General features: G+C 45.3%; 1 protein-coding gene across 2 annotated transcripts in view; it reads right to left on the reverse strand.

The window, feature by feature from the left end:
* Window positions 1-639: 639 nt before the first annotated feature.
* The window catches only part of Ppfibp2 (PPFIA binding protein 2), an 81,196-nt gene continuing 56,819 nt past the window's right edge, over window positions 640-25,016 (reverse strand). The window contains exons 10-24 of one of the 2 annotated variants that reach the window (XM_035442296.1): window positions 23,672-23,739; window positions 22,902-22,959; window positions 22,094-22,135; window positions 17,946-18,084; window positions 16,439-16,580; window positions 15,730-15,858; window positions 9,158-9,308; window positions 8,780-8,891; window positions 8,467-8,555; window positions 8,049-8,171; window positions 6,635-6,760; window positions 5,366-5,554; window positions 4,094-4,270; window positions 2,044-2,109; window positions 640-933 (exon numbers count right to left, since the gene is read on the reverse strand). In XM_035442296.1, the coding sequence (XP_035298187.1) occupies window positions 883-933; window positions 2,044-2,109; window positions 4,094-4,270; window positions 5,366-5,554; window positions 6,635-6,760; window positions 8,049-8,171; window positions 8,467-8,555; window positions 8,780-8,891; window positions 9,158-9,308; window positions 15,730-15,858; window positions 16,439-16,580; window positions 17,946-18,084; window positions 22,094-22,135; window positions 22,902-22,959; window positions 23,672-23,739 (1,662 nt within the window). In that variant the 3' untranslated portion in view covers window positions 640-882. Of the gene's footprint in view, window positions 934-2,043; window positions 2,110-3,601; window positions 4,271-5,365; window positions 5,555-6,634; window positions 6,761-8,048; window positions 8,172-8,466; window positions 8,556-8,779; window positions 8,892-9,157; window positions 9,309-15,729; window positions 15,859-16,438; window positions 16,581-17,945; window positions 18,085-22,093; window positions 22,136-22,901; window positions 22,960-23,671; window positions 23,740-25,016 lie in introns of those variants that run through there. The other variant, XM_035442295.1, reaches the window with a different exon arrangement.

Genomic DNA, 25,016 nt, shown 5'->3' on the forward strand with positions numbered 1-25,016 from the left:
TTTTAAGGAATTCTAAGCAGAGTGATGACAAGGTGACAGGTATGGGAATGTCTGGCAGGGAACAAATAGGTAGAAAATTATGGGCAGCAATCTGATAACAACAAAGCAGGAACTAGAACAGCCATGGCCAGGAAGGGAATAAGGACTTGGTGGGTGTCTCCCTTGGAGGTATCAAAGTAACAGAACTGGCTTGTTTCAGATAGGACAGAAAAAAAAAAAAAAAAAAAAAAAAACGAATTTGAAGACTGTCCACTAGGGGGAGGTATTTGATCAGACACTACTTGAGGCAGGAAGGGGAAAGTGTGTTGTTGTCACCTTTGGCATCTTGAGATCGCTTCTGCTCAGACACCCACTGCAGATGCAGGTGGATGGAAGCTGCTGGAGGATCAAGAGGAGGCCTGGTCTGGGGGCCAGGATCCCAGAAGTGAAAATACATACTTGTACAAAGCAGCCCCCAGAGGATCCCCTGCCCCTAGCAACTTCACACAGCCACAGCAGGACGCTCAGAACAGTTTGCACACTTTTTTTTCCCCAAGCAGAGGCTTTTATGAACTAACAGTTCATTGTCTTTGCTCTGCATTGACACCTCACTTCCCTCTCTACAACAGTGTCTGCAGTTTGTATACAAAAGTACAAAATGTAGAAAAGCTGTAGTGAAAAGCAAGCATTGACGACAGTGAGGAACACAAGGACCCTTCTAGACCCCTGTCTCATCCCTCTGCTTTTGCTCCTGCCAGCACCTACATCCGAGGTGCCCCAAAGAGCCCCCATCTAGCTTCTGTAGATGACTCCATGCCACTCCCCACTGAGGCAAACATTCAGGTCCCACATGTGCCTCCCTTGGCTCTCAGTCATGAAGAATGTCATCCATAGTCATCAGTCTCAGGGACAGCCAGGCGAGTCATTCAGTAGTTGGTCTTCACTCAGTAGAGTCTGTAAGAACATAGCCAATAGGACAGTTTAAAAGTTCATAGGCCAAGGCCACCCTGCAGCATCTTCACAAGAAACACAGGGACAGTGGAATTGGCCCATATACAATACCACTGACCTACACAGTTGTGGTGACCCAGGGAGCATGAGCAATGAGCACTGAACAGACAGTAATGCTAAGATAAAAACAGAGTGAGGGTGCAGCTTGGTGTACACAAGTACACAAGCATTTGCTTTGCTTGCACAATGACCTAGGTTCAATCCCTACCACCAGCAGACACATACACACAAGATAAAACTAAGCCTTTCCTCTTAGAAGTCTGCTAGAGATCACAGACCAAGACTGTACAGACTTTTTCCTGCATGAGCCAAGAGACAAAGCCTGTTGGATTGATGTGGTCTTGCTAAGATATGAGAGACTCTTCCATCTTGCCTTTAGATGGTTTTCTAATGGCCATGGGTGGTCTTCCCATGTGATATACAAGAGGGCTATCATTATCTCTGCTTTACAGATAACAAAAGCCAGTCTCAGAGGGACAATGGCACACCTATGCTCCTAGACCTTGTAAAAGGCAAAGGACTTTAACCATTCCTACACATTCCCCACTCCCAAAAAAATCTGTTGTTCTTTCATTGGGACCAAGCTGTCTCCCTATGGACTGATTTGTATTCCTGGACATGGCACACCCTCCTAGCTTGCAGAACATATTCACGATGTCAGAGGAGTGGTGGGACTGAATGTTTCTCCTGTGCCAAGAAGGCAGGACAGTATTCACTGAGCTAGAAGTGAGCCAGGGCTTTGATCTGGCTAGACAGTTGACCCAGAACTGCTCGGGCACCATCTTATCATTACCAGACCTAAGACCAGGGAAAGGATCCAGCACCTTGTATGTTCAGGCTGACTCTGATGAAAGGCCAGTGAAGCCTGTGGTGGTTCAGAGCCCAGCAACAAGTCAAATGGAGGAGGTCTTTCAGATGCTGTGTGCCTCAGGGCTGGCTCAGACTCTGACCAGCTATCAAGCACCACCATTTCCTGTCCTGTGACCATGACCACCACACAAAGCTTACTGAGTTTCACTCACCATGCTGCAAGGAAGGGGATCGGAATCCTACCGTGAGACGATGGATGTCTTGGGAGAGGAGCCCTATCTGTGTCACGGTGCCTTCAGAAGGTGCCATCTGTAAAACGGGCAGCAGCCTGGTCAGCACATCGGGATCAAGCCTATGCTTTGCAGAGACAGCAGCATGCAAAGCCCCTTCTACTCAGGCCTGTCCTCTCCAGGACATTCTTCCCTAGAGCGTGGACACGGTGTGCTCTAGGCCCCAGGGAGTGACAGCTGGTGAGACACATGCAGTTTCGGTTCCTGCCCTGCATGCACACGCTCTGCTGAAGCCACACTCAGCATCAGCACTCTGTGTGGAGAAGCCGGACACAGGCAGAGCCCGTCAGAAGCAGCCTCCTGCACATGTCCAGTGGTCCAACTATTTCACAGGGATGGAAGCCTCCAGACTACTACTGCACAGAGGATGATTTCTGGGTACAGGACCCCAGCTATCAGTGCTGTGGTCTAAGAGTGCATCATCAGGAGGCTGCTGCCTCTTCATAGCACAGGAGCTTCCTTCTCTTGTCTTCCACCTCCTTGGGTACCGATGGCCTACTGGATGCTGCAGACTTGGAGGCATCAAGGGCAACCCCTTGTAGCAGGGAAAACTCAGGTCCACTAAAGGAATAGGAGTTACATGAGGCCACACAGAGATTCAGCAGCAATACAATTCCATGCAAGGTCAGAAAACAGATACATGCTGTCCCTTACTGAGACATAACCAACAGGGCACAAAACCTGGCCTGACCTGCTCTACAACAGCACTGGCCATTCAGTGGCCCTGGGTACCAGAATCAAATACTAATATTGCTACCTGGCAAGCTTGTGCCCATTTCTCTCACTAGCTGGACTTGAGGGGAGGTAGTAGCCTTGGGTAACTCTTCTATGTGTACTAACAGCCAAATGGTAAGCATTGCCTATATCTGAGGCAGAATCAGAATGCTGTAATGGTCCAGCACTCCTGCCTTCACTTCCAGATGTCTGAAACACTGCTGTTATTCTTCTGTAGACGAAGCCCACTGGACCCAGGTGTCAAACACTGTCCAGTCCCAAACTGGAATTTCCTGAGAGGCTCAGACTGGCAGAGTACACACCTCTTCCTGGTCAGTCTCTGGCCAGACACAGCCCATCTGGTGGGCCCATTACCAGTTAGTCAGTGTCTAAAGCAGGAGAGCAGCTCTGTTTCTGCTCTTTTGGGAGACAAAGGGGGCAAGATGTAAAAAGCAGTCTTGCCAGAAAGGCTGCCTGTTCATCTCCCCACCCTTCACTCTGAGGCTCATGCTGCTGAAATGGAAAACAACCTAGGGTCTGTGTGACAGATAAAAACCTCTAGCCAGGGTGTGTGTGATACCCCACCTGTTTCACAGAGGGAAATGAGGACCAAGACAACAGGGCCACAGACTCCTCTAACAGATGCTCTATTCCCTTGGTTAAATCCTAAGCTATAGGCCCTTAAGTGGTGTAGTTGGTATCACCCTACCTCCAGCCATGTCAGGCTTTCTTCCCCCAACAAAATTAAAGCTGTTTCATACTTTCTACATAAATATTGTTTTTATTTCCAGAAAGAAATGGCCACCCATAGTAAGGTACAATCAAATCATGTTAACACCATGGCCCACAATACTCTGTTGTCCCCTTGATCTCAGCCAAGACTCTGTGGCCCACCGGCCTAAGGCACTTGGAATTCTTTCCTCAACTGGAGCATAGGGGCAGTGTCTGAGAGCTGGGCCTCTTCAGATTGCCTAGGATGTCTGGGCCTGCCAGCTGAAATATGGATATTAAGAATGACTAAATATGTACAAGTATCTTCAGGAGATTTCCCCTCAGTCCACATTTGGCTATAGTCCCCAGCGTCTGTCTTCTCTGTAGCTGTGTAACTGCATTATCCTGACCATCTTTATGGTGTGTAGAGAGACCAGCCCAAAAGTACACAATTGCTTTTTCTGCACAACATGCACAAGGACAGAAGTGAAGTGCAGTTATATGGTGACACACGGTGTTACTGCAAGCGCTCCGTGCAAAAAGAAGGCAGATGACTGGCATCAGCTTATCTGTCCCACCTGGTCCAGCCCATCTAGTTCATGGTTATCAAGGGGACTCTGGCCCCTATAGACACCATAGACCCTGTGGCTGTCATTGGCCGCATCGCCAGGCTCCATGGGGCAAATGTAATCTGTAGATTCATCAAACTTCTTTTTCCTCATGTTTCCAAAATGTGAAAATCCAAGTTTCCTGGGCTGAAACAGCAAATGCAAGATGGATGAGTAGGAGCTTCCAGGTCAGGGTACAGACGTGACTGACAACACATTTGGGAGCTAGCTCAAGAAGAAAGAAATGAAAGTGCTTTTGGGAAGCAGGGGTTTTGATAACATGTTCTATGCTGAAACAAAGCCGACAGATGAATAACCTTGACCGCAGAGAGCTGCTCCTCCAAGGCTGTGCCCAAAACTCAGGCCTGATGGTCCCAAAGTGAATTCCTATTTCCCAAGATAGGTTGAAGGGTTCCCTGGAATGCTACTGTCTGCATCTGAAGTCAAGTGCAGGGGACTTGTCTCACCACAGCCTCTGCACTAAGAGTGAGGAATACCCAGAGCCCTGAGGACCTCTGGACCCTGGAGAGCACTGGGTTGGCCTTCTTCCTTGTCTGAGTTTCACCCACCCCATGCTGTTTCTCCTGGGCTCCTGGGGACATACTACCTGTCCTACATCCTTAGAGAGAGCTATGTGGACAGGAAGTTTGGCTAGACCATAGGCACCAATGATTGCTCAGGGAGAGTTCAGCTCTGCCTCTGGAGTTCTGTGGGCCTGCAGTTAGCTTCAGACTAAGGTTTCACTCAGGCTGAACTTTGTAGGATTCAGAGAGACCAGAGAATGAGACAGGTGCTTGGATGATACTGGGTCAGCTGTGTGCTGGCTTCATCGTAGAACACATGAAGCAGGACCAGCTGCTATGGGAGCACATCCAGTGCTGGGAAGATGGCAAGCCCCTGGGGCATTATGGCACACAGATGGGCCTGTCTGAAGGGAACCCAGTACTCATCTGCTTGGCAGAACTGGGGTAGAGAACAGCTTCTCCAGAAGAGCTACTTCCTGTACATGGTCTCAGTTTACAGAAACCTGTGCTGTTTGCCTGGGAGTCAGGCCAAGGAGGGAATGGATCTAATAAAGACGAACAGACCTCAGGAACAGACTCCTACAGCAAAAGCCAAGCATGCTCCTCAACATCATGGCTGCACTCATTGGTCTGGGCCAGACACTGAACTAACAGATGCTGAAATAAGGCTCAGAAGACAGGCCACAGGGACCCACCCACAACGGTTCTGATGGCTCACCCGGACTTTGGCTGTGGTGGTCAGAGGTGAGTAAGCTGGCGAGGCCATTTTATCTCGTTTTTCCTGTTCAGCCTCAGGACCAATCAGGGCATTGAACTTGGTGGTCAGATGGCGCCTGAGGAGTGTCTTCTGTGGGGGGATATTAAGAAGCATAGCCAGGGTGTCTCCAGTGAAGCGTGGCTCTAGGATCTAAGGAGGAAACACAGACAAACATAGATGGTGGCTACTATAGAAGGCCCTGGGTGGGAGGAGCTGGGACAGGAAGAACTTGTTTCCTGGGCCTCTGGAACATAGGCTGTGCTCTGTGTCCCACCTACTCTGTCTCCCCAGCGTGAGGCCTGGATTTAAGTAGACTAGCATGTTTGTTGACTGAGCACTTCATCTTCACAGGCTAGCAGGGAACAGGCCTCTTTGATAAGCCTATTTTCCAGTCTTCTCTGATGGCATCTAAGCCACCACCTCCACACTTCCTTTCTGGCCTTGATACTTGACAGAGCTAAATAATGATAAAGATCATATCATGACAATCAGGATATTACATATGGTGACCTCCCCCTCATTTCCCCAGCCCCCGTGTTCATCTGGGAACAGGTGGAGTTGCCTTTTCCAGGATGGATCTAATGCAACCACCAGCCTAACTGGAACCCTCTGGACTGGAGCTGAGGAAACTCTTGCAGAAACCATCTTGGTTCTTTCTGTAAGGTACAGTAATGCTCAACCAGAAACACTTTGAGGTTTCAAATTTTATAAAAATGGTTCAGATGAAGTGCCTCGTCGTTTTTTCTCACTAGAATGCCTGACCCTTACAAAGTATGAAGCTTAGCTTCAGTCATCAACTTAACACAGTGCAATCACCTGGGAAGAGTCTCCAGGAGGTGCTGCCTAGATCAGGTTGGCCTGCAGGCATGACTGTGAGGGATTTTTCTTACTTGGGTTGACTGGGTGGGAAGACCTGTCCTGAACATGGGTGGTACACCACTGCGTAGGCTGGCTGCCGGGTGGTGTAAGAGTTGAGAAAGGAACTGAGCAGAAGCACTCAAGTGTTCATGCTCTCCTCTGAACTGCAGATATCATGTGACCAGCTGTCTCGAATTCCTGCTACTTCAACTGACGCCTATAATCTAGCTAAAATAAACCCCTTCTCCCTTATATTGCTTCTCGTCAGCATATTTTTAACACAGCCACAGAAATAAATCCAGGCTGGAACTATAGCTTTGGAACTACCCCGTTTACACCAGAGTACATGGGCGGGCCCAGAGAGGCACTCACAATCAGGCCGCCATGGACACCACTTCCTCGAAGGTTGGGGGCATACTCTGCCAGGTCCACAGATCGCAGCCACTCCATTACCCTGTGGTTGGACCACTGCACAACTTCTGAAGGAGAAAGGTTACTCTGTGATGGAGGAGAATGAAGAAATTAGGCTCCGTGTTGTCCTCTGTGGGGCCAGCAGCTCTCCAGAGTCTTGTCCCAGATGTTTCACCACAACAGCAGATTCTTAGGCCTTGCAACCCAGGCCAACCAGGCCACTTGCCCGAGAGCCTGCCCAGTTCTAAGAAATCAGTATCTTATTGAATTTGCTGCAATGTTTATACTTAAATATCTGACTTCATCATTCTGTTATGCTCTAACCTTTTGGCTAATTTTGGTACAAACAAATGAAGACATATGGGTTTTTATGTAGTGATCCAACAGAATTTTAAAGATTCAATTATGAGCTAACTATTTTCTAAGTAAAAGTACTCCCTGGCCTGGGTAAATGTTTTAAGGGAATCCACAACCAGATAGTGCAGCTGGGTATTGAGAGACAGCTCAGCAGTGTAGGGTGCTTACTGCTCCTAGAGGACCTAGGTTCAGTTCCCACTCCTGGTGGCTCACAACCAAGAGATCAGATACCCTCTTCTGACCTCTATGAGTACCTACATACATATCATATATACACACACAAAAATAACAAGTAAGTCTTTTTTTGTAAAATATAATAATCTTTATATATTTTCACATGGCCCGTGGGCTTCAAAAGGGTCAGTGCTTGCAAGATTTATGTGTTCAATAGCAGGGAAATAAGAGGACAAAAGGCAAATGTAGGGATTTTAAATCCCTAAAGAACCAGAGTCAGGCCAGTTACCCACAAAAGAGAAGGTCGATGTGATCCATAGGCATTCAGTTTGGGCCCCACTAGGAAGTCCTGAAGTTTATAGAACATTATGATGTGTACCACTCGTATGTGGTCCTCTACATTTGTGGACACTATTTCCCCTCTAGTAAGATCCTATATGTCTAGGCTGAAGGCTAGTTAATCTTATACCAGCAAGGAGGGCAACACACTCTGAACTGTCTAGTACTTTGGAACATTGTCCCCTCTGATCCCCTGGACCTTGCCTTCTCTGTCTACTCTGACACCATGTTTCCACACTGTCTTTCCTTTCCCCCATGTTTTACATCATAACAAACCATTGGGCCATTATGATGACTTAGAAAGACTACCCTGAGTGAGGGTGGGGGATCAGGGTTTAGTGACTACCATTAGACATAAAGTGTCTAATGGCAATAGGGGACTTACAGGTACCAGAATCTCAAGTACCATGGTCCATTTTGTGACGGTGCCATCCTCATTTTCTCAGACATGATATTCCAGGTGTCCTGACTTGGGGCCACCTGGACAGCTAGTACAGCCCCTCACCTCATCAGCAGGCCTCCTGTGCAGGCAATGGGGGTTGAACTTATTGACATGTAGCACATGAATAGCACATTTGATGCTGAGATGATGGAGTTGGCTGGTGACTTTTAAGAAAAGTAGATCATTCTGGAAGACAAAGGTTCTGATTGACAAGCCAGTTTCTGAGGTGACAAAAATCCCATAAGTTCTTTCCTGACCAAACAGACACGGCTTCCACATCTCAGAAAGGTGCTCATGGACATTTCAACAGCTCCACTTACCACCACGGTTTGTACTCTGGCATTTGGCATGTCTTATGTAACAGCAATACTCCATAAGAATGTGAGGAAGGGGGAGGAATCAAGTTTAAAATAACTATCATGGGAACACCTGGACTGGCTGCTCACTGGAACAACAGAAACACTCAAGGGAAAATCCTCACCACAGTTAGGTATTGCAGCATTCGGCCATCAACTCTCGATTCATGAAATTGGTCTTTGTATTGGGGTAAGCCAATATCATCAAGCCACCCTACAAAAACAGATGTGTTAAGGATTCATAAGAACAGTCAATGTGGGCACCAAGGGGAAAGGCAACAAATGATCACTCTGAGGCTCTCGGTTTATTCCAAAACATTAGGAATCCACCGTCTTTCATAAGAAGGCTGCCATCTTTGGGGCATACATTCAATGGGAAATTCTTTTGCCCTTTGGAACAACCAGAAATATTCTTAATAAATAGATGCCTGTCCTTACGTGTCACCCAAATGTGGTCAAGCAGTGCAGACTTCTCCTCTTGCTTGGCATTGATCGCTTTCACTGCTAAGACCAGCTTCTTCCTATGGAGGGGGTGTTTAATCCCTAGCTCCTGAAAGCAAAAGATGAACACATGAACTTTTGGCAGACAACTTGTCCTCAGAGGATATCATGTCATTTTGGAGATGCCTGAGGGTGGTGGTAGATCTTTTCACAGTGCCCTGAGATGTTAACTTGCAGCAGTAGGGAATCTCGGGCTTCCCTGCCCACCCTCTGTGTATATGGAGTAGATGGAAACCACCACCTAGCCATGCACTATTCCCTATGCACTGTCCTAGGGGAAAAGAGGGGCGGCTTCTCGTCATGCTTAACCCTTACCTTTTCCATGTCCTGAGGGGTAGCTGTAAGTAGTGTATGGCCAGATGCCACCCACTGTCTGGCAAAAATCACATACTGAGCCAGGCCGAAATCCTCTAGCCACGCACATACACGTTCTGTGCTCCACTGGGCAAAGGGGGCATTGGCATCACTGGGAAGCAAAGAGAGTGTGCTTCTGTTATAAGGAACCTGGGGCTTTGCATAGTGGGCTAGGGGGTCATCAGCATCACTGGGAAGCAGAGGAAGAGTACACTTCTGTTATAAGGAACCTGGGGCTTTGTACGGTACAAGGCCACAGAAAAAACTTTTTAAAAGAAGAGCCAACAAGGTGAACAGCATTATAGCACAGCCCACCCATGTTTGTAAATTTTATGTTTCAACTGCAGCTTTTCGGAGCATGGGGTAGCCTCCATCATCCCCAGGGGCCTGTTTATTGCACACAGGTCCAGAAATGCACTGAACACCTATGATCAAATCATTTTGTCCATAAGACTCAACACTCTTGCTTGGGAAACTATGAAAAGACAGTCCATTCTCTAACACAAAAAAGAGGAAAAATCCAAGCCAAACCTCTTCTAACTTACAGCAGTGAGTCCCTTATTTATAATGAAATACCAGGGGCATTTCCATTATAATCAACATACATGCTGTGTCTATCAGTGCTGATTAATAACATCAGTTGGAGAGATTACTCAGCTAAGAATGAATAAAAGTGGAACAGCTTTAGAAAAGTAGAAATAAGGAACTCAATTCTTTTCAAATGATACGATTTCCCACCTAGACACCCACAAGAACCCAGTCATTGGAATATGCAATAAGCATTACATGCAAATGTCAGTTAGCCATATAGATACCACAGCTTTTATTAAAACAATGAAGTACATCCCCACCAAACCAACTAGAATCATCAGCTCTCTAAGTGCTGCGGAAGAAGGATGACACTCTGGCTGTGTATCAGCATAGGTAGAGGTACAGTGGGGCAACATAGCTGCAACAATCAACTGAGCAACATAAAAGGAAATATGAATAAATAAAGACCTAGGTATTAAATACACAAGAACCATCCATTCTTAAGGACATCAATGTTTCATTTGAAGTGTGAATGCAATGGCAGATTCGAAGTCCCAGCTGAGTTATGGAAAAGGATGGATAAAACAACTTCATATTCAGTTTTAAATATAAATGGGGATTATGGATCTAGGACACTAGTTATTCAGAGAGATTCCCTTCTAGCAGAGAACAATTCTCCCCTGGTAAGCATGGAGGGTGGATTCCAGGAGGCTGCTCAAGCCCCAGATATAAAATGTAATGTTTGCATATAACCTACACACATCCTCCCAAATTCTTTAAATAATACCCCGATTACTTGTCACACCTAATGCAACACAAACGGCACGTACAGATGTTACCATTTTATTGTTAGGTAGTAACAAAGAAAAAGTCCATTCAGATCTAGTACAGTTTATATAACCATTGTAGGACTTCCTATATTGTCCAGCCTCGTTCAGTTCAATAGACACAGAAGTTCTGGATGCCTAGGGCCAGCTGCACCCCTACCATCCAGGAATGATTTTTAAGAACTTTTTGAATACCTGGATAAGCTGTCTTTATACAGAGAATTCCTTAAAGGATCATAAAGAAACAAGCATTCTAGAATAAATACTGGGATAAGTACTGAACACTCCTAGCCTAGAGCTTGGTTTTCAGCAAGGCTCAAATAGGTGCAGATCCAGATTTTATAAGGCTACAATTTGTACAAATTGGGGTAACCTCTGTATAGAAAATATAAAATATGAATATAGAGTTAGGGAATATTTGGATTGAGAAAACATTGTAAAAAAAATCACAAATTCAGCATAATGAAACCTGCCACAAAATTTAAAAAATGTTAAATGAATTCCTAAATATAACTCTGTAGTACTTTTTCACTCTCACAAAGGTATGGACTCTGACCACTTCTTCATATACCCATAGCTCTGTAATACGTTCTATGAAATAGAACTTCACTCTATTTTCTGGCTTGACTGCTAATGTTTATCTTTTTTTTTTTTTTTTTTTTTGAGATGGGGTTGAATGCAGCTTATACTGACCTCAATATGTAGCTAAGGATGACCTTGAACTTCTGATCCTTCTGCATTCTCCAAATGAGGATTTCTAGGATTACAGGTGTGCACCATTCTGCAGCACCAGGGATGGGCAAGCACTCTACAATAGTGTTATATCACCAGCCCTCATTTTTTTTATTATAAGAACTAATAAAACAGCATCAGCGACACAATTTACAACTGGCACTGTCATGTGCATTTTCAGAACCATTGTGATATTTCAGAAAATTTCTATTAAGTAATATATAAAGGATACTACTACACAGCTCAAGTTTTACAGTGTGGTAACCAGTCTTACACTTTTGAAATTGACAAGACCCCTTAAGTGGTGTGTTGTCTATGTCCTTCCAGCAGGGGCATCAGACTTATTGATATCTTTTTTGATGTCAGGACAGTATATAAAATGAGCAAGAAATGACAACCTTCTTACAGTGAGTTCATGTGACTCACTTTATATTAATATCAATTTTCTTCGCCACTTCTGTATAAAGTCTATCTCTTGCCTTTACTGCTCTTGATGGGATCTGGCATTTTGGCTTAAAATTTGCTTTGTTTCCTTTTAGTGTTTTGAGATAAGGCCTCATCCTGTGGTTCATACTGGCCTTGAATTTTTGGCAATAGAAGTATGAACCACTATACCCACCTTCTTAACTTGTTTCTTTTGTGTGTGCGTGCAGAAGGGTATGCTACACTCATGTGTGGGCATATGCATGTGTATGCACTGTATATTACCTTACATTTTGAGTCAGGGCCTCTCAAGGAATCCTGAACTCACCAACTGGCTAGACTGGCTGATAGCTATCTCTATTCCCCTCCCTCCAGCACTACGGTTACAGACAGACATGTACCACCACACTTGGTTTGTACCAGGATGTTGGGGATCTAAACTCAAGTCCTCATGCTTTCATAGCAGGCACATTACTGGCTAAAGCACACCCTCAGCCCTATACTTGTTTCTTAACATGAGAACTTCTTTTTGCTCTCCATGTTTATAGGTTTTCAGTTCATTCACGTTTTTATTTCTGGAAACTGAGGGAAATATTCTATGTATCAGAGGGACATTTCCATTCTGAAGGAGGGAAGTAAGTGCTCCCGTGATTATAACTGGAAAACTCCTGTTCTGTAACTTTTCAAGGCAATCCAGATACAGCTGTCTTTATCTTTAGGCTCTTCCCACTTGCTCCTCTGTACATCTCCCCACCCTACAGTATCAAAGCCAACAACTCCACATCTTTCAGAGGTAGGATCTCCCATCCGCTCTGCCAGGGCCAAGGCTGAGCACACTAGAAAAGTCATTCTAAGAAGAGAAGATGCCAAAACACCTTTCCAAATTGCAGTTAAGGAATGTAACCAAGGTGATCAAATGTGTTACTTCCCAAGGCCAAGGAGAGCACTGGGCACATTCACAATTGTGTACTTTATTAGCAAGCACATTCCTGACAGCAGGGGATTTCTGTTTTGACAAAACATCCAAGAGAACCAAACCTCCTGCTTAGGACTTTTCGTGTCTGATGACTGTAAGAAGCGTCCAGACTCGATTCTGGTTTTGTACATATTAACCTGTTTTTTTTTTTTTTTTTTTTTTTTCACTATCCCATACTCCCAGTGCAGAGGCCACAGCCACATTCCTTCTAGGGAATGACCTCTGATTTGTACCTTCACATTAGCATGCTAGCTAGGCAACTCACTAGCTCAATGGAGAGGAAGAGTAACCAGGGAAGACATCTGTACATTAGGATAGCTGATCAACTAAGCCAAACTAAATACATACAACATGAGGTGCCTTGGATCACATATGCTTAAAGCCTCGTAAGTACAAACTAACTGGCTCTCTAACTCAGCTTCCCCTTAGCCAGTTCCCCAACTAGGAGGATGAGGCAGGGGAATCTTAAGTTTGAGACCAGCCTGGCTATCTGACTAAACTCTGTTCTCCCAAACAAAAACAAAGAAGTCAATGAACCCCATTATACATAAGTAGAAAAATTTCACTTATCAAAGTACGACTAACAAAGGTAAAATTCTGATACAAAATGGCTACGTCTTCTATTATCATCCAATGCAAAGGATGGTTCAGAGTTAGAATAAGAGAAAGTGGGGGCAAGAACAGTCAGCAGTGAGTGTTTAAACAGTTTCGAAGCACCTGGCTCAATACTCTGATTGGATCTTCTCTGAAATTTGATTCTTTATCTTTTGAATGAATCTGACTTCGACAGTGAGTATGGGAAGGAAAGGGAAATCATATATGTGTCTGCAGTAGGGAGCATCTGCTTAGAGATGCCTCCTGGTGCCATGCCAAAGGCCTGAAGGACAATGCTCTCAGTAAGTATATCAACTTGGAAAATGTACAAAATTTGAGAATGTGCCACATAGACTCAGATTTGAATATTTGGTCCCCAGCTGGTGGTGCTGTTTGGAGAGGCTTAGGAGGTACAGGCTTGCTGAAAGGAAGTGTATTACTGGGAATAGGCTTTGAGCTTGGTAACTCTGTTACCCAAACAAAAACAAAGAAATCAATGAACCTTGTCATATATAAATATAAAAATTTCACTTATGGAAGTATCATCAATGAAAGTAAAATCTGGTACAAGCCCCAAAACTCTCTCACCCATAATTACCAGACATGGCTTAACTTCAATATGCAGAATGTGAACAGAAATCTATAATAAATACATTAATTTAAACTGGCCCACAATATAGAAAATTCACAAACTAAACCACCAAATGTGAAAATTAAACTGACAAAACTGTAAGTTGTGGAGGTCTCTAAGAGTAGAGAAAATTAAACAGAGAAAAACTTGGATGAATCATTTTGGTAAGGCTATGGTGGCAACAGTCTCTCTACATAGTGTGCCATGAGATAAAAGTCAATAAGATGTTACCTGGGGGAATGAAAATATAAAAATTGTTTTTCCATGATCTGAAATTTCCTATATAAAACTTTGTCAAAATACATTAATTTTTATTGGAAAAAAAATTGGTGCTAGTGGCAACTTCTTGTAAAAGATTATGCATAAAATAACTACAAATTACATGGCAGAGGGCACTGGTGTGTAATTATATTCTCCTTACAGGTAATAACAGTCTTTCCACAGGGACAATTCATATTTGTTACCATAGGTATCGTAAAGACAAACAGAGCAAGCACCAGGACCTCATCATTCTTCTTCCCTGCATCAACCATTGGCCAGGTCAACAAGTCACAAAGATATTCCAGCAAATCAGCCCCTGCCCTGCAGCTCCTTCCTTAGGCAAAGGGAGTGCCTGACATTACTACACCAGGGCCTGGAGTGACAGGAGCACAGCAAACTGGCTAGGGAAATGCCTGCTGGTCTTATAAATGCTCTTCCATCCAGGAGCAAAGATTCCCCTGCTACACTCAATCCTTAGAGACACAACACTGAAGCTTTCTGTACCTTTACTTTTGTAAAGAAACAAAGGGTCTAAATTAGAAAAGTTGCTAGGTAAATGACAATGTCTAATAATGGAATATATAGATAAGCTTTCTTCGGCTCCAAATTGATGGAAACTCAGCATTTTTATGTCCATGCCATGCATACTTTAGCAACCCCCTTCAGCTCAGTTTGCTATAGTGTAGTTATGAGGAATACTGGCAGATGCAGGATGCCACAAGACTCTCCAAAGACAAGAGGATACGGACCCTTGAGTGGCCATGTGGCTGATGCCTGGTTAGATGTACAGTAGCTCACATAATTCTCATAAAATCTTTAATACTTATTTTCAATCCCCATTTCACAAGTGTGGAGTGGAGGGAAGGGCAGAGGCCATGTAACAGTGTGCAGCTTGCAGTTAGGGGTGGATAAGCAGTGATAGCAACCAAGCTTTGAGATTCCAGAGTCTGCTCTGCTTGGCTTCACAAGAGCTTCACAGTCCAATGTGAAAGGCATCACTGAGAATGAGTGACAACAGAGCAGAGCCATGAACAGCCTTTCTGATGGCTAATATTGTCAAGTGGACAGGATCTGTTACCACCTAGAAGACAAGTCTCTGGGCACTTCTGTGAGAGATTTTGGGTTGGGTTAATAGACATAGTAAGACCCATCCTAAATTTAGGCAGCATCATCCCATCAGCTGGGTCCCAGGCTGGATAAAAAGGAAGGAGTTAGCTGAACATCAGCATTCATCTCATCTCTTTCTGCCTCCTGGCTGAAGATGTGAGCAGCCCGCCACCTCAAGCTCCTGATGCCCTGCCTTGCCCATCATAGTAGGCTGTAAGCCAGAATGAGCTCCTTTCTTGAGTTGCTTTTGTCAGGTTTGTTGTTTTTCTGGTTTTTTGCCTTCCTACCCCAACCCCGTCCAGCTGCAGGGAGTCTCATACTTTACCTCAGTACCTGTGAGTGTGGGCAATAGATAAGTTTTATATGAAAGACTCCTGCCTTTAGCCTCTGAGGCTGTATTCTGGTGAGGATTTCACAAAGCTCTTTGCAGATGGGCTGGATAGAGCCTTACCATTTCTGTCCCTTGGTATCCCTGGTCCTTGAAAGTCTTGGCCCTGCAGTTGCCCGGAGCCCACCTCGCCGAAACTCTGCCATCCCTGGAGCATCAGTGTTGAAATTTCCTGACTGCGTTCTTCGGATTCTGCATGGAGAGGAAACCAAAGACACTGTGTCAAGGCCAGGCTTATGGTTCTACACAATGCCCTTCCCAGTTCCTATCCCGAAGCCAAGGAAGATGACCTATAACAGTGCTTCCACCAGACTCTGAGATTCAATGCTAAGCCTAACTCTGGGATGAAAGCCACTCCTCACAGGATCAAAGTGAAGGCTGATGCCTTTGAGGAGACTCCAGCTTCTGTCCCTGTGAAGAACGAATCAGTTGGATGAGCAAGTACTCAGCTTTTGGTCTTAAGAGATTTTGAGACATAGACTGGCTCCTAAGTAAAGAAGGACCCAGTCTTATCTGTGCCTTTCCAGAAGGCTGGGTATGAGCTGCGAATAGGAGCAGGGTATGTGGGATATTTGGACACCTAGAATGAAAGACATGTGGCAACTAGCTCTATTTAATGCCTGCCTGCACCTTTCTCTGCAAAGTAACTTACATGCTTCTCTCTGACTGTGACCATTCTGCTTTGCAGCTATGCAAATGTGTGATGGAGCAGGAACACATACAGTATCTGTCTTGTCTAAGCATGTGATTATGACCATTGCCACCAACTTACTTTCCCCAGAACTTCTTGATGCCTTTGGGGCTCCGTTTGCCATCTGGGGTCAGGGGAGACTGGGGGCTTGACTCAGTACCAGATGAAGTAGATGAGAGTTCATTGGTCAAGACTGTATCTTCCCAGCCACTTTCTGTTTCTCCTAAGGTGGGCAGGATGGAAAGGTATGTGAATGAGAGTGAGGGGGACCTTCAGAACCCCACCCCAAGAGCAGAGCTATCCTTCTATGGGAGTCAAGACCACTCTTCCCAGTATTGCTTTTAGGACAGAGCTTCATCCCACGGTACTGGGAGCCAAAAGAGCTCAGAAGCGCCTCCAAGGCCTCTCATTAAGAACTGCTGAGGCCAATGTTTCAAATCGAGGTGATTTAATGTCTTCAATTTTAAGGTTTTGGGGTCCAAGTAATTGTAGACCATTCAAACAAGGAGCTGGCTATTTCATCAGAGGGAGACTCTGGAATGTGGGCAGGGCATTAGAAATGGAAAACAAAGGAATTCTCACATTCTACCTCACCTGGAACAGTCACAGTACCTAATACGGGAGCACTGACACTCCAGCCGCGATCTCCAGCAACCCAGAAGCAGAGAAGCCACATGAAGAAGCAAGAGAGGCCAAAGTCCAGCCCAACAGTAACGGGGAAGCAAAGAAATAAAAAGAGTATCATCGAGCAAAAGAGAAAAAACTCAAAACAGAAAGGAAAACAATCCCACAAAGGACAAGGCAAAGGGTGACCAAGCTTGGCCCATAGGGTTAGCATGCTGAGAAGAGGTATCAGGCCAAAGGGTCCTGGTGCCACTTCCTTATAAGCTGAGGTGTCCATGGGCCTTGAGGAAGGGTCAGCAGCGGGGGAGGGGAATACTCTACATTATAGGTAGCCCCTGCACAGGTATGCCAGGACTCACACTACAATGACTCAAAACAGTCTGAGTATAACTGAACACAGTTATTTAAGGGTTTATCTGGAGCTATGGAAGCCCAAAGCAGAATTGAATTTTTGAGAACTAAAACATTTAGGTGGCCTAGAGAATAGACAGGTAGATGAATTGGGAATAGGTAAGGAGAACTCTGTGAAAACCAAAACAGTCACTCCTAGACCACCACATCAAATCCTCTGCTGCTGACCAAATCTGAAATACTCTAACTTGGGAGCCTGTATACTGTTGGCCTAATGGTAACACGGGCTGTATCAAAGGCAGATATGGGGGAAGAGACCAGGATGACAGATGAAGAAAACGGTATGAAGAGTAAATGGAGATGTTTAAGAGGAAGAGAACAAAAGCAATGGTGGGGATTCGAGGAAGAATGGACAGAGGAGAGAAGGGAGGTAAAAAACTTGGGAAACAGCTTTTCCAGACAGGGAATCTTTAAAAGTGGAGCCACTTTGGGAAACAACTTGCACAGGAACAACCCCTAAATTCCTAATCGTGGGCTGCAGTTATAGCTATGGTGACAGTAAGTGCTAAGGACAGAGTTTCCGAGGCCACCAACCCAGGGGCTGGACACTTACTCAGCTTCAGCAAGCTGCTGCCTGAAGGGTCAGGCTGCGGGGAGGCAGTAGGAGACTTGGCAGCTTCTCCATTGGGCATGGCTCCCGAGAGCTTCCCAGGTAAAGTAGGGTATTTCTGCTCTGCCAGGAAAGAGCTGTCCTATTGGAAGGAGAGATGCCAAATTAAACATTAGATTTCAGCTCAAACCAATCAGGAAATCTGTGTGCATAAACCCTTTCAGCAAGAGTCACTTTTCACTTAGCTTGTCTCAAAGATCCTTCTAAGATCGCTTCTCCTAGTCCAGAAGAAAGGTAAAGATTTACTTATACAGTGAAAACAGAGATGGCATCAAACCCCAATCCAGAGATGACTGTAACTGCTTGCAAAAAAAGAGCCCTGTGCCATTTGTCCCATGTTAGAGGTTCAATGAATTCATAGTCATTGAATATAGTCTCCCTGGGCTCTTCAAAAACACAATCCACAGTTTGCTAGTGGGAGAGGAGAGCAAGGGTAGTCTGGTCCAGGTTTCCCTGCTCTCCCCATACTTGCTTTCCTATTGTGAGGAAAGCAAGGCTTTTGCTAAGACCCTTAATTACACCAGACCAAGGCAGATCTCTTGCAAGGGCTTAGCCATGAGCATAGATGATACTGAACCATGACTGATGGAAGGCCATGCTACAGCAGTGATATGAGAGTCTAAATTTGAAATAGCAGCAGGAAAAGTCTGTCTTGTGATAATAGTTCTTTTGTCCAATATCGTATTAAGACAAAGCAAGAACCTAGGTATACATTTAGGGGGCTGGAGGCTACAATCCAACCCAGTTCCACTAGGAACTTAGAATCATTCTCACTGAGGTAACACTTTGATGCAACAAGCCTGGTGGTTGGATCCTGGATAAAATGAAACCCCAAAGAAGCAGAGTGATTTAAAGAGAAAGACTAGCACTTCTGTCAAGAAGGATATGAAGATCACTAATGCTACAAACCTGAGAAAAACATAATGCACTGCAAGTGTGAGGATAAAGAGAAAATGAGATGACATCACTAAGAGACTCAACCATGGATCACTTGACTGGACCCAGAAGAAAAGTAATATGAGAGGTAGAACCAATTTTAAAACTGGCAAGTCAGAATGGGGTTGGGAGACTGCCAAGACCAGGACGCCTTTTGAAGCTTCGTTCACTGCAAGTCAAGTGAGCAGTGCATTTCTGAATTCAGTTTGCTTCTATGTTTGAAATTCAGTTCATTCACTGCACACTGACAAGAGCCTCCACAGATGAGCTTAGAAATGAGAAATATGGACAGAGGAGACACGACTGTTAAAGAAATCTGGTCCATGAGTAAACATGTCAGAACCTCCAGCGATGAAAGCATGACATCTTCAAGCCTGTGTTGACCTGCAGGGCAGAGCGGTCAGCATGATCAGACATGTGGACCAGCCCAGCAGCTTTCCAGGGCTAGCTCATCCCCTGGCAGCTGCCTCACTCTCACCTGAGGCACTATCAAAAACAACACCAACTCTCAGGCTCCTCCCTGGCCCTGGGAATCAGCCCCTCTGAAAACACACCCACTTCAGGAGTCTGTATTTTTAACAAGCGTCTTGGATTATTCTGATACTTAGTCAGATTCAGACCATGGGAAATGTGCAGTCAAAACAGAATGTGTGAGCTGAAGAGATGGTGCTAGCTACACAAGCCCAGTGGCCCAAGTTCAATTCCAGGAACCCACATAAAGAGCCAGACTCAGTGGCATATGTCTATAATCCCAGCACTTTTGTGATGGGATGTGAGGCAGAGACAGGACAATCTCCCAGAAACTTGAAGGTTAGCTAGCCTGCAGTGAGGAGGCAGCAACAGAAACAAGAGAGGAGCTCTTGACTCAGTGAAGGATAAGGTGAAAGCCAACTACCCTAAGTTGTCCTCTGATGAATGGGCATGCACAGATACAATAAAATTGTTGGGATTTTTGTTTGTTTGTTTGTTTGTTTTGTTTTGTTTAGGAAAATCAAAGAGCCTGAGACCAAGTTCTATATTCCGTAAGAAATGCAAAATGGGGAAGGACTTTCAATATGGGTTTTTGTTTGTATCACCATATAAGGTCCCCCAGTATAAGGCCAGGACAGCAGAAAGACCCTGACCATGACCACCCAGAGAATATGCTGAAGAGCTGTGGTACAAGAAGATATTCCCTAAGCCAAGGATGAGTGAGGCTCCAGACCTATAAGGAACAGAGGGCAATGGAGTGGGCCCTCCGAGCTCTGCTTCAGCCAAGATGCAAAGCTGAGGGAATGACTCACTGTTGGAGAAAGAAGTGCCATGTCAAGGCAGGACAAGAAGGAAATAGGAATACCTGACCCCAGTCTTGTTTCCTGTCTTTGAGAATAACCCCAGCAGTGGAGAGCCAAAGAACAGAGCAGAACCTATCAGCCAACTTCTCTAAATCAAAACAGAGGGGTGGCCTGCCAAGCATGGAGAGGTAAAGCCCTTTCTTTTTAACCTCTCAAACCCTCTGGCCATTTCGAACAGGGGGATAACAATTCCTCCCTTGGGCTAGTTGAAAATAATATGCACAGAGCCTGGCAAACAGCCTTTAGCAGACAAACACAAGCATAGAAAACACAATAGGCCAGGTCCAAGCAGGCCAGCAATCAGGGAGAACAGACCCTGGATCCAGAAAAGCATACCACAGGCTGCATCCAGGATATCAGGCCTATCTGTCCCAGGGTGCAATTTAAAGAATCTACTGAAGAATGAGTGCTTTTAAGTCTGCTGACCCACATATAGGGGAAGACAATGACAGGTCTGAGAAGAAAGCATTTATAGAGGGCTGGAGGTGCTCAATTCTAGTGTTGGGAGTGGAAGAGACTGACTCATTCCACAGGAGAACAAGTCAGGGGTACAGGAGACATGGCTAGCAGTTAGAATGCAAGGGTGACTGTGACATAAGGAACACTCCGGCATAAAAAGCCTTAGTTTAAGCCCAGGCACCGAAGTAAGGAGATGCTGTGGGGAAACTAAGTACCTATGGGATGGTGCTGGGATGAGGTGGTGTGTGTAGAGGGAAGAGGTAGTCATGGTGAGCTAAGTGAAGTTTCATAAGATTGTAATTATGATCAAAGGCGGGGGAAAGCTAGTTTCAACCTGGAATGTGTACTCTTTGTAAGCACTCCTGCATCACTCATCTTCACTGTCTTAAAGCATGAATGATGAACCAGCTGCATACCCAAAGAAGTTAAGTGGTCACTTATATCTGTTATTTAGAGATAAGTGCGAATGGCTTCTCTGAAGCTGAGGCTAGAAGAGTGATGGCTGGGTCCCAGAGGCCACAAAACACAAGACACTGTGTGTTCAAAGCATTAGGATAGAAGAGCAGACAGACATTTGCTCAACAATCTCCATGGCTGAAGGAATGGCTGGCTAACCCTGAGTGTCATAAGTACAGAAGTGAAGAGAAGCCTTTTACCAAGCTATGAGGGTACAGATGAGGTCTTCCTTCCACAAAGAGTTAGAAGAACAGAAATGCCCCCATTCTGCCATAGTGATGTGAAAGTATAAAGAGCCTTCTCAAGGCACATGCAGTGAAGCCTTGTGTCTACTTTGGAAAGCAGAGGAGACAGAAGAGCAATGCATAGTACATTCCCCTTACAATGCTACAGATAGTGGTTGGGCAGGGCTGACACTAATTATATGAAGCTTCAGTGTGCGATGGGGGCAATATTGGTCTACCAGCCTAGAACAATAATCATCTGCTACTTCAGTATTCTAGGAGAAAATGGGTTCTAACTGAGTTTTTATAACATAGTTGTTCACTGAGGGCAGACTGAGTGCACACCTGTGTTTTTAACTGTGGCATCTCAGCACAGAAGAGGAGTGTTGCCAACATTCTTCTGTGCAGAAGGTTACACCTTCTATAGAGTAACTAAGCCTAACCTTTTTCATCAAAGATTAGTTTCTCTGAGCTTACAAAGCAGAGGTAATCATGATAAACGATACAGCACAGATAATGGCAGAGAGAGTGCATTATGCATATGGACTACACACAATGACATTTCTCTTTTCTTCATTCCTTCTTAACTCCTACAGTTAACGTATTTTAAGGCTACAAAAGCTGTACCTTGTTAAAATACATTACAACCAAGGAACGGTGATAAAAACATGAATGAATGTACCTTGGGCTCTCCCACCAGGGACAGCTGGTTCCCATCGACACACTATGGAGTGACATGAAGGATTCGAACATGAGGAGAAAAAGAAAGCTGTGTTAGTCCAAATCAGCAGCTCAGAACCACCTGCCTGTTTACATTTGATGCCCTGAGAAGAAGTACATTGCCCCACCCTTCATGTCAGAGGATCACCACTCATAGCAGGAAACAGGCCACTGTCTTAGCCATTGAACAGATATCCTGGGCAGGTGCCAGAAATCTGACCAATGCAGCAAGAGGCATATGGCTGAGGGTTGGCTCCTTTCAACTCCAATTTCTGTGGATTTCTACCATGTTATTCTGATGGAGATCAGAGCACAGTACAAAGCATGGCTCACCAGAGGGTCCATCAGGACAGGACTTGGTACTCAGTCATTGCTAAGCTCAAAGCCTTTCACCGTTGCCTCCAACACTGAGCCCAGTCACATGGTCAAGTCCATTCTTACACAGGGGACCACAAAGCCCTCCTCGGATCTTTTCAGACTCTTTTAAAGCTACCTCTCTAATCTTCTAGATTATCCCAGGCTGTATTCCTGAAACCACCCCTTTACCTACGTTCCTCCTTCTTCAGAACTCCTGCAGAGATCCCAGGTACACTGGGGAGATGAGGCCAGAATCCTATGATCTTCTCTGGCTTGATGTGACATATGGCTCTGACCTGGTTATTCTTGCTCCCATGTTCCCCAAAACCTGCTGGTGCCCACCTACACATCCAGTACTGTGCTGGGCCTAAAGGAGTAACTCAGTACTTGGCACAGCTGGTTAATGAGCTGACCTTATCCCCAGAATCATGTCTCAAGTCTTCCAGACTACAGGAGAGTTTCTTCTGAGCCCTGGATAAACACAGAAGGAAGGAATCATAGTGACTATGGAAGGAGTCATTTGGTGTCATTCATGCATGCAGCATGTCAGATGCTTAACCAGCTTCCTGCCTTAGGCTCGGAGTAAAGATCAGATAAATCACCCTCACAGTAGGTAACCCACATATAAGTTAAGAGCTTGGGGAAAGCCTGGCCCAACAGTGAGCAGTACTGGTATTATATAACTACTGGGTCTCCCAGAGGAACTCCAGTGTCTACAAAATCAAAGTGGAGGAAAAATGCTGGTGCTGGCTTGCATTTAAATCCAAAAGTAATCTGGGCAGGAAGATGCAGGCACCTCCCTTCAGAGGAGGCAAGCACACCAGCCAGCCACAGCTTGAAGGACTGCCTAGGATCTTCCAACCCTCCATCCCAGCTCTATCTGCCCTGAGCAGTCAGCTCAGGGGACCCATGTCTTCATAGGGGCTATTCTGACAAGGACATCAAATGCATAGTAAAGGGGCAATGCTACCAGGGGCCACAGAGGAAATGGAGGGATGATAGCCAACAAGTACCCTGACTGGTCTTTCCCCAATGCCAGTGACTCTCAGCCTACAGGAGAGGCTGAGGAATCCCCTCAATAGCCAGGAGGATTGAAACTGCCCAGAACCCTGGGGCTATGCTCACCACACCTGCCCAGTCACCTTATGAACCCCAAGAAGAGGAAGATGATCAATTTTCTTACCTGGTCTCCAATGACTTCTGTGGCAAAGGAGGTGGCCCTGGCGTGGGAGAGCTGCCTCGTGGTGACACCTGGTTCACAAACAGAAGAGCAGCAATGAAAGGCAGTTACCATTTGGGAAACAAACTTTCCCCTTAATGACTGCTCTGAGAAAAATACTTCCTTCCCTGGCTACAGCTGTGGCAGGTCTACTTCTATGGATGTCTTGGTCTTTCAAGAAATCCTCATCAGGGATCCAGTAATACACTAAGCTCTGAAAGACACTAGCCATATGAAGCCACCAGGGTCTAATCACTTTTTGTCCCTAAGATCTAGACCTAAGTCTAGGTCCCAGCAGTAGACTCCCAAAACCTCACTGCCTCTGTCCTTCCATAGCTTGTCTCTTACCTTCTTTTATTCAGTGGGTCACTGCCCCACACTACCTAAAACACCTCCTTTTGGTTTATGTGAGCCAAAGTCAAATTCTGTGACTTTCATTGAGAGGACCCTAGTGACACAGTCACTCAGCAGGTGTCCACACCATCTGTAGCCTGCCAATTCTATATTAGGAATGAAGCATAGCACACACCAGGAAGCAGATTAATAAGCAAGGATAAAGGAACTATGACAACTGCTGTGGCACTGACACCAACGACATGACATAACTCGGGAAGTTGGGGAAGAAACTTCCCTCTCCATGGGCAGACTGACATGGCTTCAGAGGGGAGAACACTGGAGCTGGATGTGGAGAGGTGAGAAGGGGTCCATTAGGAAGGTAAGAAAGAAAACATCATCTCAGGGTGAGCCTGAGCCAATGGGGATGACAGAACACAGTTCAGTCTGCACTGATGCACTGACCACAGAACCTCTCTCTCCTCGAGCCTCGGGTCTTTCTGGCTTTCTCTAGGAAAATCTCATCACAGCACAGGGATTAAAATCCAGAGCTTGCTGGTCAGACAGATCCAGGTTGTAGCCCTGTTCTGCTCTCTACCTACAGTGTTACTTAGAGAATATTACTCACCCTCTCTGAAACTGTAGTAAAGTATTGTAGTAAAGTAAGAGCCCATATAGGCTGTCATGAGAATTGAGCCATGCACACTGCTCACGTCAGTGACCACGAGACAAACTGAGCAAGTCCTGATTACAGCTCAGCTATAACCACCAGCAACTTAATATACTTTCATTGAGTCAATAATGTGGGGAGGGGGGAGGCTCACTGGATGACTTTTGGTTCTTCCTTAAAGAAATGATTAAGCTGGACTGTCAGACAATCATTTTCACTTTGATCTTTCTAGAGTTAATGTGTCTTTTGACCCTGGCGTAGCCTCCACCCCCATCAAGACCTCCATCTATGAACTTGTTTATTTGT

Source organism: Cricetulus griseus, chromosome 3, assembly GCF_003668045.3.
Source record: "Cricetulus griseus strain 17A/GY chromosome 3, alternate assembly CriGri-PICRH-1.0, whole genome shotgun sequence".
NCBI classification, from domain to species: domain Eukaryota; kingdom Metazoa; phylum Chordata; class Mammalia; order Rodentia; family Cricetidae; genus Cricetulus; species Cricetulus griseus.